This window comes from Strix uralensis, chromosome 9 (genome assembly GCF_047716275.1).
Source record: "Strix uralensis isolate ZFMK-TIS-50842 chromosome 9, bStrUra1, whole genome shotgun sequence".
In the NCBI taxonomy this organism is placed as follows: Eukaryota; Metazoa; Chordata; class Aves; order Strigiformes; family Strigidae; genus Strix; species Strix uralensis.
The window spans coordinates 10,744,206-10,762,857 of NC_133980.1; the positions used below are offsets into that span (position 1 = coordinate 10,744,206).

At 37.4% G+C, this 18,652-nt stretch overlaps 2 protein-coding genes across 5 annotated transcripts in view; one reads left to right on the top strand and one right to left on the bottom strand.

Annotated features, from left to right (window-relative positions):
• The window catches only part of LOC141947458 (uncharacterized), a 124,999-nt gene that overhangs the window by 16,286 nt on the left and 90,061 nt on the right, over positions 1–18,652 (top strand). For both annotated transcript variants that reach the window (XR_012630136.1, XM_074878618.1), the window contains exon 4: positions 14,782–14,861. Coding sequence is in view for 1 of the 2 variants with exons in the window: in XM_074878618.1 (XP_074734719.1) it covers positions 14,782–14,861 (80 nt within the window). In the remaining variant the exon portion in view is untranslated. The remainder of the gene's footprint in view (positions 1–14,781; positions 14,862–18,652) is intronic.
• On the bottom strand, positions 15–18,376 carry KNG1 (kininogen 1). 3 transcript variants are annotated; one of them, XM_074878611.1, is made up of 11 exons: positions 17,857–18,376; positions 14,851–14,961; positions 13,783–13,867; positions 11,139–11,311; positions 9,309–9,416; positions 6,413–6,494; positions 5,108–5,274; positions 3,554–3,661; positions 2,474–2,563; positions 816–975; positions 15–467 (listed from the first exon to the last, which is right to left on the bottom strand). In XM_074878611.1, the coding sequence occupies exons 1-11, from the start codon at positions 18,049–18,051 to the stop codon at positions 268–270; spliced, it is 1,479 nt and encodes a 492-aa protein (XP_074734712.1). In that variant the 5' UTR covers positions 18,052–18,376; the 3' UTR covers positions 15–267. The 3 variants fall into 3 exon arrangements, with proteins under 3 accessions (XP_074734712.1, XP_074734713.1, XP_074734711.1); XM_074878612.1 differs by having other exon boundaries at positions 822–975; positions 17,857–18,373; XM_074878610.1 differs by having other exon boundaries at positions 15–975.

Below are 18,652 nucleotides of genomic sequence, written 5' to 3' on the forward strand. Positions count from 1 at the left end.
AGCAGAAGGCTATTGACTTGCCTGGTCCCTTTACTAGACGGGTTCTGAATCGTTGGTGCCATTGCCTGATTTACATCTTTGCAAATATGTGCAAATACAGACTATCGCCATATGGTCTTAGGTCCCCAGAAGTGCTGGTGACCTACTTGAATATCTTAGTTAACAGAATAGGAGCTTGTACCTCTTCACATTTTATACATTTCAAAAGGCAGTATTTTTCTTATTTTTCTGTGTATAATTTCTGAAAAGGATCCTACAATGTTTGAATTATAGTAAAGCATCTGAGAGATCAAGGTCTTTGTTTTGGGGAGGTGTTGAATTTTCTGTTGCTGGATTGATGTCTTCTGTGGCAGAAGGCAAGAGATCCTCATTTCTGAATTCTCTGGTAAAGCTAGAAGGAGCTGGAAGGTCCATAATTTGTTTCCATGGTTTTCCAGGACATCTGGGGAGAGGAGATTCTGGGCGATCTGGCAACCCATTAAATAAAGAAGTGTCAGGAAGAATTAGTGATTCTGCAGGTGTACTGGTTTCCTTTCTTGCAACCCCAGGATTAACTAGCTCTGGTGCTGTTTCAGCACTGGATGATGGGAGGGTTTCATTTTGATTAAAACCCCTTTCATTGGACTCCTCAGAAGATTTGGGATTTGGATGTTTATGTTTACCATGTTTACTGTGTTTTTTATGCCCACACCCATGGCTAGTCCTGTGCCCACAACCAATTTCATGACTATGCCTTTTGTCAGACTCATGTTCCTTTTTATATTCATGCCTTTGTTTTTGCCCATGTTTATGCCTGTGTTTAAGCTCAGGTTCACCTTCACCTTCTGGTTCCTGTCCACCATCTTTTCTCATTTCTTTGTCAGGTTTTTGCCTTTCTTCTTCATTTATATTGGAGCATGAAATTTCATTTGGCTCCTCTTGTGTAGCAAAGCTTCGGAAAGGTGTGAATCCAGGAGGCCTTCTTAGAAGTACGGTCTAAAAAACATTGCAATAATAGTCGTATTTGTTACATGAACAAGAACAATAGCTTCAGATTTGGGAAATTCAGAAGTTGGCTTGTTGCACTACTTAAGTTATATAGCAAAAATATGTTCTCAGATTTTTAAAGTAAACCAAATAATTATCTTTTCTATCTATGGTAGGCATGGAAACATAAACATTGCCCCAGATAACTCCAGAGTATTTTAGCAGTTATATGGTAAAAGAACAATTCATATATCACTGAAATTCTGCCAGTTTGACATGGGAATGATACTATGGAGAGGAAGACGTGTACTGGTTTTAATTTATGAACAATACAGTTGATTTCTAAGACTAAATGTCCCTGCGCTTGCTAGAGTATAACACTCTGATGTATAAAACCAGTTTATGCTAAAGGTTAACACATCTCTGGGTAGTCTCAATACCAGAATATACAAAAGATCCGGGTTGTTTTGTTATATGAAATGTAACTATTCAATTTTTTGTTTCTAGATTTGAAATACGCATTTCATAAGATTGCTTAGAAATAGCACATATAGGTTAAAGCTGATAATATGAAACATTCAGTTGTTATTGAGTAATCTCCATTTCCCCATCACTGTTCAACCGGAAGACAAAGACTGAACGCATGGTGTACAGTCACTATCCAACATGGATTTCGTTTCTGTCCACTAAAGTGTCTGATCATTATCTAGCTGCAAATCAGAGTTGTTTGGGGTGGAGCTAAATTTGAAAGTTGATGTGGATACAGTATTGTAGTGAAAACAAAGAGGAGAGACATTTATTAGTTGATACATAATGAATGAATAGGTAGTTATGCAGGTGCTGAGCACTGTGAAGTTATTGATTATGAATGCAAGTTAACCAATCTCACTATTAAAAAACCTGCAATCATCAGAACTAAAAAAATTCTGATAATAAAAAAGATTTATGTTCCATTCTGAAATTTTCAAACTGACCCATGTTCAGAGGTAGGTAGTTGTGGAGCTGGGCAGAAGGGAAACTGAAGGATCTTTCTGCAGAGACTGACAACTCGTGGCAGGAGATCTGCTCCTCTACAAATATGAAAAGATTCACAGATGCTTTTGAAATCCATGGGGTATAGTTATTGTGTTGCCAAATACATTTTTGTCTCAATTTTTAAACCCAGTATGAATAGTAATTCAAAGGAGCTGATGGGGCTTGATACTTCAGAGCTGAACTGATAACATAAAAGAGTAGTCAATAGGCAGCATGTTCTCTCTGTCCTGTTACTCTTGCATTTGTGTCATCCCTGTCTTGGCCAGTCTCACCTTGTGGTGAAACCAACTTCGATGTAACAAGTTGCTGAGGTCAGAGGGAGCAGTGTGTCATTGCTGAGGTTGTTAAAAGAACTATGAGTTCCTTTAGTTTTGGTACAAAATATGGGATAATTTGGAATGGATAAGGAATTTAATGACTGCCTTTGTTCTGTACTCTACTTATGATGATGGGTAATGAAGAGGAATCATACCGATGACCGTTCTTTAGAGCAGTTAACCTGGGAAGAGATTTTATCCTCCCCTGCGATCACGTGAATGTGTGCTTCGCATGGCCATGGTACCTGTTGACAAAACAAAAATCAACATATTAAGGCCACAAAACATTAGACACAAAGTAAGAGAGTTGTGCTTGAAAAATGAAAATTTTTTTTATTAATACTTTTAAATACAAATATACTTGGAATTTTACCCAAATATCTATGAAATCCATCTTAGTGATGAAGACTTCTGTATCGGGACACATCTCTGCTTAGCTTTTTGAGGTTATAGTATGCCTGTGTGAACACTTCAATCTGACTTTGGATTGGAGATGGAGTCTTGAAAAATTGTGTTTTTCATCTCCTGCACTTTTGGAGTACTGACTGTTTAATCTTCATGATATTCCTAAGAAATATTGTTTGTCGATGATATTTCTCCTACTAAAAATTGGGAAATTGAGATAGAGAGAGAGAGGCATTTTTTTTTCTATTTAGTGCCTGCTGGTTTTAAAATCTCACAGGTAAGCACTATTCAGTAAGTAACTATTCCCACTATGGTGGGAAAAGAGAGGAGAAATAAAACCTCTCTTTCCCAACCAACTCCCTTGCCAGTGGTTCTGGCCCCATCAGCATTACTTTCCAGTGGCTGGAACACATTTTCCCAGTATCAGCAGCATGCACTCCAGAAACATCACTCCTTTGAATGCCAATAACACTCCAATCTCATGTTTTCCTTAGCTGCAAATCCACAGAGTAAGGAGTACTGCAGCTATTTCATTTTGCAGCAGCCTCCTCCCCTCCTTTCTTTGATTCATTATTATCAAAAGAAAGTTCCTTTTGCTTTGCAGTGAGCACTGATCCTGCAGTTGGAGTGACTCACTTTAAGCTTCATGTTTTACTGCCATTGTTACTGTCTTGGGTTATAAACAGTGAAAGGTGTCCTTATTGAAACAAAAATTTTCTGAAAGAGGTAGCAGAACTCAGGATGTGATTTCACTTAAGTGTTTACAATTTCTGGTGCAAATTAATTTGTCTGTTAGGAACATTACAGTTGGCAACATCATTGTGACTTACACTGTCTGGCATGGCTTCACAGTCTTCATGAAGTTTTTTGAACTCTTTCTTTGAGCAGTTTGTCTTCTGGACTGCAAATATTAAATGGTATTTTTGTCCTGCAACCGCCTGAAAAATTAGCAAGAAGGCTTTCCATGATAAAGGCATTTTACTGAAAAGTGTTCATGTTTTTCTACAAGCTTGAACTACTTATATTCTACAAGTCCTGACCACTGGGACAACATATGCTAGGAACAATATTAAATATTTGGCAGCAAACCTATCTGCTTCTAATCAACATACTTATTTACTCCAGTTCCCATTTGCAAAAATTCCAGCATTGAAATTGAAGGAAACAGAAAGGTCAGAATAATATCAGGGCCACAGTTTTGGCTTTGTTTTATTGGATGCCTGTAGTAATTTCATTAATAACAAATGAAATCATTAGAGACACCACTGTGGAGAGCCAAATATGATGTAAGAAAAGTGGAATGTGAGTAAAATGAAGTGTGTGATGAACAGGCTCAGTTAAAAATGAACATATTTGCCAAATGCATTAAGGAGAGAAACTGCCTGGGTTCAGGAATGTGCCTGGTACGAGTTCTCTTCGTATGTTTTACAGAGCCCAAGATAATATATCTTGCTTCAGAGACAGCAGGCAAAACATGAAATTCTGTCTATTTTAAGTCTATTTTAAAAATGTATGCCTGCTAATATCAATCATGATATGAAAAGTGAGAAAGAAGAAAAAAGTTTGAAAGAAGAAAAAAGGTTTAAATGAAGAAAAAGCACAGATATTATTAGTAAGATAATATGAGCTATTCAGAAAAACTCCAGTGTGCTTTTAGTGCTTCTCCAGTGGTACCCCTCATGCCCAGGACTTGTTGTTGACAAAGTATTTTCTGAACTACTCCACTGCCTTATTTTCAGTTCTGTCCTAAACCTCTGTTTCGATATGTTGGGAAGTAAACAAGGCAATTGCTGACCAATATTATCCTCTTGATTCCTTGTTCTTCTTTACTCAGTTGTATTTATCTGTATATCTTAAGTCATGCACAGATGTTCTCTTGTGAATCTAGCTGGAGTATTACTAGCAGCAGAATCAGTATATAAATTAACATATCTAAGGGAAATTGGAAAGCCCCATTTCTTGGAGCTTATAGCTACTGTATGGTGGACAGTTGCTTAAAATAACATACAGAGTATCAAGGTGGTGGATCAAGTGGGTAGTTTCTACTTTTCTACTTTAAAAGTCTGTTAGACTGGTAAACTGTGGGGTAGATACACAGAAATCAGATACCCTAAGTCAACCTTTTCCCCATGCTTTTAAATACATGTTGTTTTAAGAAAAATTAAAAAAATCAAGAGATGGGAGATTTTAAAATAACTTCTGAATGCAAAACAAGATGAATAAAATTTTGCAAGAAAAATTGCATGGATATTTCAGTTACCACATGTATCAACACTTAGAGAAAAACATTATTTCAAATCTAAATACAACCTAAGTTAACATTCAGCTCAGATCAATAACACTGCCATGTCTGTTCCTCATTTCTGCGGTGTGTGTATCCCAACCTGAACTGTCGCTGCTTCTATTTCTCCACCTTTATAGTAGAATTCATCATTGCTGTCCGAATTATACTTTTCCATAGAAACCTTCAGTAGTTCCTTCAGTTCTGGACTGTCTTTTGGGATAGTCTTTGGACAACCAGCATAAATGCCAGGAATTACTGTGTCTTCAACTGAAAGAAACGAACAGATTTCAGATGTAAGGAGCAAAAGGTTCAATGTAGATAAAGGCTGGGAAAAACAATTAGTTATAAACCCCTGCCTTCTCGAACACTTCGTATTTGGGTCTATCAAATGAAACCAAAATATCTTTGAGTTTTATATGAACAGCATTATATCTTGATTATTTAAAAGAGTACTGCATCAGCACATGGTGTCACATTGGACACTTGACAGTTTTCCCATAGAAACAAAAACTGTGTGTACCAATTGCGGGTAGCTAGCAAATAAAGAGAGGGAACATCTACACCTATGGAAGGACCTGAATCAGGTGAAATAAGAAATGCGTGTTATTGGCAATGAATGAGTGTGTTGAAGAATATCATTATAATTTCTTGAAGAAAAACAAGTTTGAATGGGTGAGAATGCAGCATATACTACATAGAGTAGTACTGTACTCCCTGTTCTAAAGCTCTGTAGCTGTGATAAACTGTGCAAATAGATGGCTGGAGGAAAAAGTAACAATAAGAAAATGATTCAGGAGTTTGACTGTAATGAACTTATAAATTCCAAGTAATTTATTTAGTGGGGGGAAAAAGAAGCCTCTAACATATCAAACGTAAATATAACCATGCAATATGAAATAAACAGTGATAGTATCAATACCAATCAATACCAATCAATAATCAATGAATTACCAATTTTGGACAAAATCTTAAAGTCCTCAGCTCCTTTGCCTTTCAAAAGAATACACTGGAGCCCTTTGGAAAGTTAGAAGCAGCCACTTATTTAAACAACATGATATTAACTTGCTTGTCATTGTGGTGGAAAAATAATTATTTTTTATAGGACTATTACACTCTTTGAGTTTGTATCTTTTAATCTCCAAATGAGAGTCAGCAACCAGCTCCATGTCCTAGAAACAGGGCAGTATACAAATGATAAAATGTAACTTTTGGCTGCATATGGAAAACTTGTAGGAAGTTAAAAGAATCTGCGGTAATATTTCATTAAGAGGCCATGCTTTCTCTTCTTATTATCCGTTTTCATCCCTTGCATTTTTATTTTGTCTCTTTTTTTTTTTTTTTTTTTAACAATTGTAAAAACCAGAAAATTGCAGAACTTTTAAAATTGATAATGCCTATGACATACCTGGAAACTTGCATTGGCTTGCAATATCTATGATCTGTGCCTGAAGATTTTCATATGCTTTGGCATCACATTTACCTACACGCTGGAATAAAAAAAAAACCCAAAAGAGCTCCTCATTATTTAGAAATAATGAACAAGCTCACATCCTAATACCTTCCTGCTAACAGAATAAGTCAAGCATGCTACTAATAATTCCTTCCTTCCTTTAATATACGGGGAGCAAGAAGCCTGACAGTCTGCAGAGCCAACAAATGATCAATGTTCAAAAGGACCACTCTGAGAAAATAAAACCATAAAAGAGAAGCTAAATGAACTATTTGTATGTATTCATTACAGAAGGAAATGGGGAGGTTTACAAGCTGGAGTCCTGTTTTATGGAGGACTCACTGGAATTTCTGTCTCAAACTGTAAAGACGAAAAAGAAGATTATGCAATTCAATCAAACATTATGGAGTTTCTTGGATTTACTCAGGTGTTCTAAAGGAACTGTAGTAGATGACTAGCTTAAAATTGCTTTGATATCTTAGGACTGGAAGAAAGCAGATGTTGATCCTATTCTGTTTTAAAAAGGTTATAGACCTATAAAACTGATGTCTGTACCATTCAAGTGATTAGAAATGGTAATAAGGAAAGAACTAGGGGGTATGAATACGTCAAGGAGAGAACTGGGTTTTGTTGTGAACAGTAGTCATATTTTGCAGATTTGTCAAAGTTCTTCAAAAGCATCAACAAAAGTGGGTAAAGAGACCTGTTGATCAAGTATACATAGATTTTCAAAATGGTTTCAGTGAAGTCCCTTATCAAAGACTCCAAAGGAAACTAATCAACTGTAGAAGACGATGACTGTAACAATTCAAAGTCTTAGGGCTGTGACAGATACTTGAAAATGTCATCCATAAAAAAATCTGTTTAGTAGTTGTTTAGAAAAAGTAATTAAAAAAAATGTCAAGGCTTATTATCCAGGTTAGGGAGAATGACATTATGCCCCACTGTAGCTCTGTGGTTCATGTGCATGTTGAATACAGGGTGCAATTCTAGTCTTCCTGTTTCAGAATGAGTAGTACAGAGCTGAATAAAGGTATTAAACAACTTCCATGGAACTTCCAGTCATTCCAAGGTATAGCATATTTTTGGAATATCATATTTACTAATACCTGTCAATGATTTATTAGCAAGGCTGCTTAACAGTTTGGAGGATAAGTAATAAAGATCCAATCCCGCAAACCCTGAATGATCAAAGTAGTATATGAATGAGCTTAAGGTTTAAGAGCAAGCCTAGGTAATGGAGAGATTTGCTTCAGCTCGTCTGATTCTCACTCTCCTATTATTTACCACAGTGTTGTCATTCTTTCCTTTTTTGATCAATGCTTCTGAAACATTCTTGAGACATCCAAGCAGTAATTTTTGAACAGGAGAGGCTCTTGAATGTCACACTCAACAGTATGCTTCCACAACAGCTGAAACAGACGCGAGTCAGGACTCCTGTGGTTCCTCCCCTCCCATTTACCACCACTGTTCATTATGATTCTGTGTTCCTGCCCTCTACCTTGTATTTGCAGAAGCATTTGTCTGACCCTCTGATGAGCTGGTTCAGGGAGCTTGGTTGAGAGGGTGACCCTGTTGTGGATGGAGTGGTGCACTTCGCTCATAGGAGAGAGCAGCAGTATGTTTATATGTTTACATACATGAGTATGGAAGAGAAACAAAGTTTGATAGTAAATGCAACAGTGGTTTAACAAGACTTGATGGCAAGGTATGCTTGATTTTCACTGCATAGAGGACAGGGTCAGACAAAACTGTCAGGGAGACCCTCCCATTGAGTCACAAGGTTCAGAATGGACACCCTTGCTTTCTAAACTCCTTTTCAGAGAGGAGTCTAGGTGTGGCTGGATCCAATCCTAGTCCCAGACTTGGTCAACAGTTTATGTCTAAAGGATTATGTGTGCGCACTCAATCTTTTATATCACTTAGCTAAGATTTCAAAGTTACATCATGCTTATTCCCAATTCACTTACCAAGTATCTGATGTGATAAGGATTCTCTCAACCTTGAGGAGTAACCTTAAGAGGTGTCCCTACTCAAGGGGAGATCCTGGCATGCAGCCCGCTGCCATGCAGGAGAGCACAATGGGACCTGGGGCTACCCACTATTTATAGAGTAAGGTGATTGACTTATAGTCATATTTGCATACCAGACATATTTTGGTTGCCGCATGCTCAACTAGCCCTCAGCTGTTGAGCAAGATTTATAGCCCTTATCTATTGCGTCATCTGTCTCCCTAGAGTCCAACTTAAACCAGGTGCAGCCATCATGACCACCACTGGTGGCTGTTGCTTTAAGAAGAAAGGGGTGGAGGGGAGTACACAGCCACAAACCCTCTATTTTTAGTACAGTTAATTCTGTTACAGGTCAGAGAAGTTGAGGAAGTACCTGGTTTTGCATCACTGTTTAGCTAGAGTATGTATGTTTGTTAATAAACTTCTTTTGAAGCTCTCTTATTTGGACTGTGGTAGAGGTTAAGTACTAGTTCAGCTACTTACTTTTCTTAGAAAATATGTCTTAAGCTGGAAAAATGGTGCTAATTTTGATTATCTCTTTTTGGGTTGAACCTGAATAACTCAAATATATGGATAGGAACTTCTCAAGGGATTTATTATTTGGGTGAGACTGTTTAGATTCTGTAGAGTAATCTGTAAACATTTCAGTGGTTGTCTTAGTCACTGATTCAGGAGAAGACATGGATGTTCTAATTGCATAAATAGACAGTTATCTATAAGCCTAGATTTAAACTTCGTTCAAAGTGAAACAAGACTATAAATATTTTCTTGAGTCAGATCTCAATGAATATTTGTTAATATGATATTTTCTTGGTAAACAGATTTTGAAGATTACTTACACCTCTAGAAGTGGGTTTGCACTCTGGAGTTAAATCTTGAAATTGGTCTTTGGAGCAATTAGTCTCCTCAATTTCGTATTTAATTATGTAATTCCATCCAGCTACCACCTGGAACAGATGTTTAGGAGATGCATTATGTAAAACAATACAAAGTTGGAAATTAATCTATTAAATGTGATTAGCAAAGAAAGCAAAACTATTCTAGTGCCTTCCATCCATCAAATCACTTTGCAGTCATTGAGCCATAGAGTATTCATGGACAGCAAAAAAAGTCTTGTCCTTGTGATACAAAAAGTAAACTAAAAGTCATGCATATATTAGAAGTGCACTTTGTATTTGGATTCCACTTCTCCTGGCAAGCCTGCAGCCTCATAAGACTGTTTCTTGCAGTTTCCTCCAAAGTATCTGTTACTTACTACTCCCAGTGGCAGAAAGCTGGTCTAGATAGATGACTACACTAATACAGCTTGGCAAGTCCTATGTTCGTGAGCTTAGGACATAGTAAAACTGTATCTGAATAATGTAACTTTATACTGCTGGCATCATTTGTTATTGAGGATCCTGTATTTATCATCTACCTATAATTGTGACTGTCTTGGGCTTTACCTTCCTCGCCTGCTGTTTTGTCCAGATTTGTGACCCTTTTTTTCACTTTCTCTCCAGGAAGCAGTTCAGTTTTCCTCAGTGTGCCTACTGCTTCTCACCCATGAAATCTCTGCATGGCACAGTATTGGGTCAGGTAACATTGGATTAAAAAGGGGAAATAAGAATCAAATATAGGAACTTTTCATCCCAGATCAATTAAGATGGAGGGCTCTGATTAGTCTTTGTTGGCCAGAAGTGACATGATGGTTCTCTTTCCAGCTGCTGAATTGCAGTCTGTCTGCAACGTTTTGTCATGTGGCTTAAACGTTGTGTAAGCTTGTCTTTCAGTTAAGAGGATCATTGCCATCAGTAAATAGAAAAAGGACAGTCTGAATTAAATCATGGGTCAAACTGACATGACACCAGAAGATGCTTTTTGGCTAAGTAAATACATACACATTCAAAGAAAATTGTATTTATATTTGGTGTGGGGTTATGTACTAGTTAAAAACCAAATAAGAATCTTTACTTTCTAGCAACATCACACCAATTCATAGGAGAGCCTTTCACAGGGAAATAATTGTTGCATGGAATACCATGAGACATAGAATTTCTGTGATCTGAGCTGTCATTTCTTGCAAAGCAGGTATTCCTGCATGCAGAAATCTTTCAGCAAGTGGCATGCTGGCTTTTTGTTTTTTGTAACCTTTTTTCCTATATGGGGTTTACCCGTCCTATAGTGTATAACAGCTGCTGACATATGGGTCCTATTGCATTGCAAAAACATAGCTGCCTGCTGCTGTTTGAGAGGCTGTAGAGTATACAAGACATCTGTGCAGGCTGGCAGTTTTGGCACAGAACCTAGGAGAGATCTGCTCCTGCTGGAGCTTCAGGGAGAGGCCAAGTAGAATACCCAAGTGCATCTGAGATGACACAAGTTGCCTTGTCAGCACTGAATGCAAACAAACTGCTGCTAAACACTGGTTAGATGCAACTGCAGATAAAGAAAAATATGTTTGCTATCAGTTTGTAAAGTTGACAGCTCTGAAAATCCAGTAGGTAACTGTTTATGATTCCTTATAAATTAAGAGAATTATTTACAGGGTCTACATTGTAGATGTATTCTCTATGCTTTTATTATGAAATATAAACCACCTTAAAATCAGAAATGTCTACATAAAACAACCAAGGTACCTGGTTTGGGTTTTTTTTCCTGTAAGATTTAGAGAAAAATCATACACAAACCTGTCTTTTAGCTTCTTTTATTTCCACAAGCTTAAAAAGGGCAGGTTCAGCACTGTGCCTGTTAAACTTTTCAATGGCTTGTTTCAGAATTTCTGACACTTCTGAACTGTCAGTTGATATAGGATGAAAACATCCAAGACATGGAGCCTCAGCAAGTGGTACCTTGGGTGCAGCTGGAAGAGAAACAAAAAAAAAAAAAATATAGGACTTCATGTAAAACAGCCTCAGGTTTTAATTTTTCCCTATCTGGGAATGAGAGAAAAGGTTCAGTGAGCAAGAACCTTTCCTGCTTTTAGTTGGAGCGATCAGCAAAACCCACATTTTCGTTTCAGGGCCTGCAAAGACATTCACTGTATTTAGAAACATGCTTTGGTTTGTGGTGGTAGGGGCCATCTGTGATATGAGGATCCAGGATTTCAGCAGCAAGCTTCATTCAGAGGAGCAACTGAGTTCAGGAGTCACTGAATCTCTGAAAAACCTTGCATGTAGTTTTGACACCATTAAAGAAGGGTCACCTCTCATACAGTCAGGGAAGAACCAGCTACAACTAAGGAGATGTTCTTCAGATTCTTCAAAGCTCACCCACTGTGTGCAGCTGCTTACTGTCCTCACCATTTTTCAGGATGGGGACTTTGGCAGGACGTTTTGGCTCATCCATGTGAACTGCTCTGACTCTGAGCTCCTTAGGGACTGTAGCTGAACTATTCTACTGCTGTGTTGTTTGAACTCCCCCTGCTACTCACGGTGGCTGCCAGTTACCACTCGGTGTTACCTTCAGGCTTAACCAACTGGATTGGCTGTGGACAGACAAGCTTGACGGGGACGCTCAAACTTCTGTTTCCTACTACTAATCCTATTAACTCTCTTCCCCTTCTAGTAATCATGGATTGGATTTTCATAAATTAATTTTATAGTTCAGTACATAAATTAATTTCATGATTCAGCGAGCTTGAGAATGAAAGTGGGACAATATGTGGTCTCTGTGGAATTGAAGTAAAATTTGTGTGCCTGATCCTCAGCTGGCATAAACTGGCTTTAATGGAGTTATGTCACCTTGCACCAGCCAGGAAACCAGTCCAGGGTCAGTATGATCAAACTGTTCCACCAAGAAGGCTGAGCAGTGTGGTACCTAACATGTTGGGGAAACCCCTCACCAGTTCGGGTCTGTTGTTTCTCTCTTTCTGTTTGAATCCTTTGGATTTGATTTGGCTCCTCTATACATTTTTAATATCTCAGTGTAAGCAATACTATTTAGTCTTAGCTCTCCAAGGGATACTTGAACAAAGTCTGGACCTTTGTATTTCTAGCATCACTTATTTTGACTCAGTAATGACAAATATATACATGTTACAGAAAAATGTGACCATGTTTTCAGGGAGTAATCATGAAGGAGATAATAAAACAACAGTACACCCAGTTCTAAACCATCTATGGTCTCAGCATTTTCATAAGTGCTGAACTAATGTGTATTCTTTTTTCAGAGTTGCTATAACTTGTTAAGAAGAGATGAGCTTCTTAAGCTGAATAGATGATTCATTTAATTTATGTATGTTTCTTTAGCTTTCTAAGCAAAGATTCAAATGCAGATTTCCCATGCATTCTCTGTGGGATTCACACATCTTTTACTGGCAACTAGATGTCACCATTGCCCTACAAATGTGTCTAAAGTAAACGGTGTTTGTTCAGTAGCAGAACATGGAGTTTGTGTGTACTGCAGTTCCTAGGAGGACACTGGCTGTAGGTACAGCCATTTAAGCTTTAAACAAGATAACTAGGAACAAAAAACAAAGATAAGCTGCCAAACATCTCAGAAATTGTGGTAAATGCTTCTGTGGTTAATATGCATTTAGCTTCCCACCACCAGTTGGATGGATATTTTAAAACTAGCTTGGATGTGTTGTACATGAGCACTAGGCATAGGCATATAGAAATCTCAGTTACAAAGCTTTAAAACAATGTGATTTCTTTCTAATAAAAGAAATTACTATGTGAACATAATGTGTCATATATGAATGTCTTATAGGGAAGAAATATAGTACTGCTTATTGTCAAGGTCTAAAAGATATCAGAGTCTCTCTTACATAATTACATCACTGCTAGATTTTTATTTTGTAAATGAAACTTTTTTTGTTCTTTGGTTGGGGGTAAATTACTTGTTAAAGTATTTACAAGTATTTAGTCATTTTTAGTTTGGAGAAAATTAAGGTACAATTTTGTCATAAAAGGTTTTTTCCTAATAATTTATGTCACAATTTCATACTTATATAAGTAAGGACAGAAAATTAAAATGTGACAAGTTGTATCTAGTCTCTAAGTTACTCATATGCTTATGGTCTTAAGCAAATGCATTTTAACTTGGTATAATTCCAGTGTTTGAAGAAACTTACTACACATGCATGTGCCAGTTTTCATTACCCTAGATAGAAACTGCCAGTGCTTCACTGACTTAACCTATATGTGTATAACAGCAAAGTGAAATTTTATCTTTAACATGTAGTTGCTTATGGAAGATCATTTATAATTGTCTGAATAGAATGATAAGGAACTCCTACCTTTAAAAGTTACCCAACAGTCTCAGTATTATATTTTTCCCATTCATATTTATTGATGTACTTGTTGAATGCTGCCCCAAACAGTTACATACCTGGAAAAATTTTGCAATCTTGTGAAACATTACTTGTTTTTTCATCATTATTCAAGTGAACTCGAGCTGTGCATTCTCCTGTTTTCTGCAAAAACATATGACAACATTTGTCTTAAATTTGCTAAAGAAAAATACAGTGCTATATATTATTTTAGATATTGAACAAAGTTAACAGTTGCAAATTGAGTTTGGGGAACAAGTTCATATGTACATTTGTAGTAATGTCCAATTTGCTGTTTTGTTACTGGAAAAGGAACGGGTTTGTTGATTGTGAGGAGAGCAGGGAATGAACTGAGTAGATAATTTGAAAGATTGCTTTGTATCATGATTGATGTGTATTAACTAACTGTTTACAGTCAGAATAATGAAAATAAACATATCCTCATAAATAAAGTCTGTATAAATTGTGTATTTACCTACCTTCCTCTCTGCTAGTACAAGATATGCAGCAATGACCATGGCATTTCATTTGAATCATTTATTCAGATGATACTATCGCCATCATCCCTTTCTTTGCACTGTGCACTGTGTGAAATAACAGTGACTTCCACTGGAAATGTGCAGCGTTCCTGAACGCTATGTGTGCCCCAATCGTACCTTCTCTAGGTGCTCTCTAGTAGCATGAGCCAGACATGCTTTGCACTGCTAAAAGCCCTCTGGTAATTTTTCCTGCCATAGTGGCTTCCATGTCAGTATTTTTGTTGGTGCAGATCTGAAGTCAATGTGGTTATGCAAGTTTCCATTATACATAATTAATAGAAAGTTTTACAGCCCTCACACTCCCACAGTGCATGTATCTTCTGTTGAATTTATTGTGAACCTTCATCTTGAAGGGCTGAAATGTTCCCTTCTGCACATATTCAGAATTATAATGGTAAACTCATGAATATAATGGTTAACTTTAGAGTTGCAAACATTTCTGTACCATACTTTAGTCCTATAAGCTCTCAAAAGCAACACAGCTAAAAAAGTTCAATTCTCTACTGTATTTTTCCCCAGGCAACTGCAGTCCTGGTCGTTATGCTGATGCTGCTGTACAGAGACCTTCTAAAGAGGACAGATACTTACAGCCTCTGCAGGTACTTTGTAATCACAGTCTTGCCAGAGTTTGTTTTCCTCAGTGGCACAAGTGGTTTCTTGTATTCGATATTTCACATAGAATTGTGTGTTAGGACCTGCCTGGATAAAAACAATATGCATTTCATCATTTGCATAGTAATAAATCAAGTGAAAAGATAAGAGCCTCAAAAGGTAAATACTATCCATTGGTTACCTTATATTTTATAGTACGGTTTCAGATTAGCTGCTGGTCTCCATGCAAGGTCTCCCAAATCTTCATAGTTCAATAATTAACTTACCTAATTATACTGTTGAGCCCTTACCTACAATTACAATATGTTGATACAATAGATACGGTATGCTCAACTACCTTCATTTTAACTTGTTGTACCAAGGGCTTTAAAACCAGAAAGAAGTGGTTAGGTTTTATGCTCATATTCAGATGTACTCCAAATAAGCAAATCTGGGTTGCTGCTTGGATAGTTAGCATAATTACCAGCTTGGACTGTGCTCCTGTCTGACTCCCTCACTCTCACTCTTGGCCTCCTCCCAGATCTGTCTACTTTCCTTCTGTACAACTCTACAGGCAGCCCAGGAACAGCAGCCAGTAGCCCTCAGGCAGCCTGGCAGTGCCCAAACTGCCTTTACTCTATGGTAACAGGGTACTTAAGCTGCCCGGCCTACTCAGGGGAAAGGGGCGAGGAGGGCATATGCTCTGGAGCCAGCCTTTGGCACTGCCTGCAGTTTTCCTGTAGGCATTAAAGGCTGAGCTGCTCACGAGGGTAGCCTCAGGAATCCCATAAGATGAAATACAAAGTATTAAGCAAAGTTTGGCCTGGCCAGTGGAAGTGTTTCTGACATTAGTAAATCAGTAGGGGGCATTTTCTCCTTGCCATAAACTGAATAGTGAGCCTGTGCCTACAGGTAGCATTAGCACACTGCAAGGTCTGGGACTCATCCTTTAGAGGAGATATAAAGCCAGAAGTTACTAATCTTTTACAGCCACTAAAAATGTTCTGCCAATGTGGCTTTTCAAATACAAAAACAGTCAGTTGCTGTAGTTTGACACTGGTTATCCTCAAATAATACTGCTGGAAGAATTAAATGATAATTCTTGCCTTAGTGGTACCACGAAAGTGAAGCCGAGCTGACGCAGGTGGAAGATACTGGATTTATGCTGGTGTGGACACAGAGTTACGTTCTGTATTCTCTCAATTCCTGTTGTGTATTGCTACAACTACAAAGAGGTGTAGAGGTACCTGATATAATGGTTGCAGGTTGTAAAACAGGATGAAAGGGTCTCTAAAACTACAATGGACTTAATCCTCAGCAGGTGTAAATTGACATTTATGGAGCTGCATCAGATTATACTGTCTGGGATGTGGTTTTAAAAAGAGCCAAATTCTGTTCTCTGTTACAGGATTCTAATCTGCAATAGATCAGCTCAGTGAGTAAACAAAATATGTGAGAAAAGACATTGTTTCTGTACGTTATTTGTTGTTGGTTTATTTCATTATTATTATGAACAGCTATGCCTTTAACTGGGTCATGTTCAGTCTTTCACCAGTCAGCTTTTATGTTTTATTACCTTATCAATAATGAATGTACATGAATATGTAATAACCAGCTATTTAATTAATGCATTCAACATTGTGAGACTAGCAAGGAGTAAAATCTATACTCTTTTTAGAAAAAGAATATTGAATATGAGGAAACCTCTATTGTAGATTCCTTTTCTCTGTTTTTTATTTAACATCATAGTCAGATCAATGATTCAGAGTGATTATTGATCTCCACCTCAGATCTTTTAAAGAAAAGGAAAGATGGATATATAGAGAATGAAAGATGAATAATAATTGCAACAAATACATGTTCTTAAAAGTAGAACATTGTTTAAGATAAAATACTGAAACTAATATCTGTCCTTTGGGAACATCAGTAAAAGGAAGGTGGTGTTACAGCTCTGATATAAAGATGTTTTCATTTGTCTGTTGTTAAGGATGTGTGTAGTTCAGTGAAGTCAGTGGGACTGTTCATTTGTTTAATATTAATTATATAAAGGGTTTGCCAGATTTTAGTCTTTGTCACTACGTACTAAAATCTCCACAGTTTGAAAACAAGAAAACCAGAGGGTAGGTGCCAGAAGATGTGGGTAGTTTACCATAAGGCATTTAGCAATTCATGTCCCCTTTCTATCTAGGTAAGTGTCTCGTGATTTTGGAGTGCAAAATATTCTCTCCGACACTGGGTTTCTTGTGTTTTACATGTGAAAATCCAATCCAGTAGGAAAAAATGCTAATGTTGTTTTCCGGTAAAGTAATGCTTGTCATTGTTATGGTAATATCATCTTTGTATGCCTCTCAGAGGTAAATACTCTTTTGTTAGATTAACTGTACAGAAGGACTCCAGGCAAAGGATCATGTTTCATTCTTTTTTTCTTCTGTAATTTTAGCTGTCACCCTATTTGACTAAAATACCACCTAGTGCTTTTAGATAGATCTGTGACTCAGGACTAGTGTCAATCAAATATATTCACAAACAATTTATTCAGAGTATTGCCAAATTTTATCAGGTCATTCTTTTTCATGTGTGATACCAGCTCTTCCCAAGTCAAGATAATAGTCAGGTTTTTTAGTAAGTGTGTTTTTGCCATTCATCTGTAAACCCTGCTGATGATGGAAAGAGGTAGAATTCCCAACAGAGAAAGGAGAAAACAGAGTGGACTAGTAAGACAAATTGTATTAGCGATAGAAATTTTCTGTTCTTTAGTCCTTGCATTAATAAGCAATTCACCAGCATGCATAGTCCCATTGATAAGAACATAATATACATCCCTGCTTGTCATGGTAACGAGCATCTTACTGTGCAAGTCATTTCTTCGATTTTTTAAAACCTTTCTGGAAGACACTTTGCTGTCAGGCTTGCTCTCTTATGAACAAGATAGAGATAATCAGATTCAAAGTGCATAAACAATTCCAACTTTTTTTTTTTTTTTTTTTTGCAAAGTCTACTTACAGTTCTCTTGGCTTCCATCACCATGTATAGAGCAAACTGATTACCGGTTGCTTGGTCTCCGTTGTATTTCTTCAGCGCTGTGTCAACAGCTTTAAAGACACCAGGGTCATCACAGTCCGAAAACTCAAATGGAAGAGGGGTGGCTGCACTAGAGAAAAAACTACAGCAGAGTGCTAATAGAATGAAAGGTTTCATAATTGGACAAAAAAGGTCCCCTGAATTAGAAGGCTCTTTAAAAACCAAATGGAAAAGAAATGCCTGACAGGGTTTTAGTCACCTCTACTGTTTTTCAGGAGCAATAACTAAGTAAACAAAATGAGCAGGCTGCTGGGGTTGGTTGGTTCTCATCATACCCTGTTTATACTGCAAATAAACTTCTGAGTTTATCTAGATAAACTTTGTGTGGTCACCAGAATGACACTAAGGTTATCCACCTGCCATCAAGATAACAAGCTAAATGGCTGCAGCTGGGGACAGGTTTAGACTAAGCAGGATGGCCCCTGAGCAAAAGAGAAAACAGAATGTTTGTAGCTTTCCGGCTTCTTTTCTTAACATCTAAACTGCTGCTGAGAATGAATTTTAGAAAGCTTAAACAAAACACCCAAGAAGGTCACAGTGGCAATGAAGCTTTGGTTCTGGACAACCCTTTAAATTTTATAGATCTGTTTAGTGTTCAGACTGCAATAATTCTGAGAAGTCAGAGCATGTTTGGAAAAAAGTAATTGAACAGGTGCATATCATTGAATGTCACGTAACTCTTCAATAACAATTGATAAGCCTTGTCCTTTATGCTACT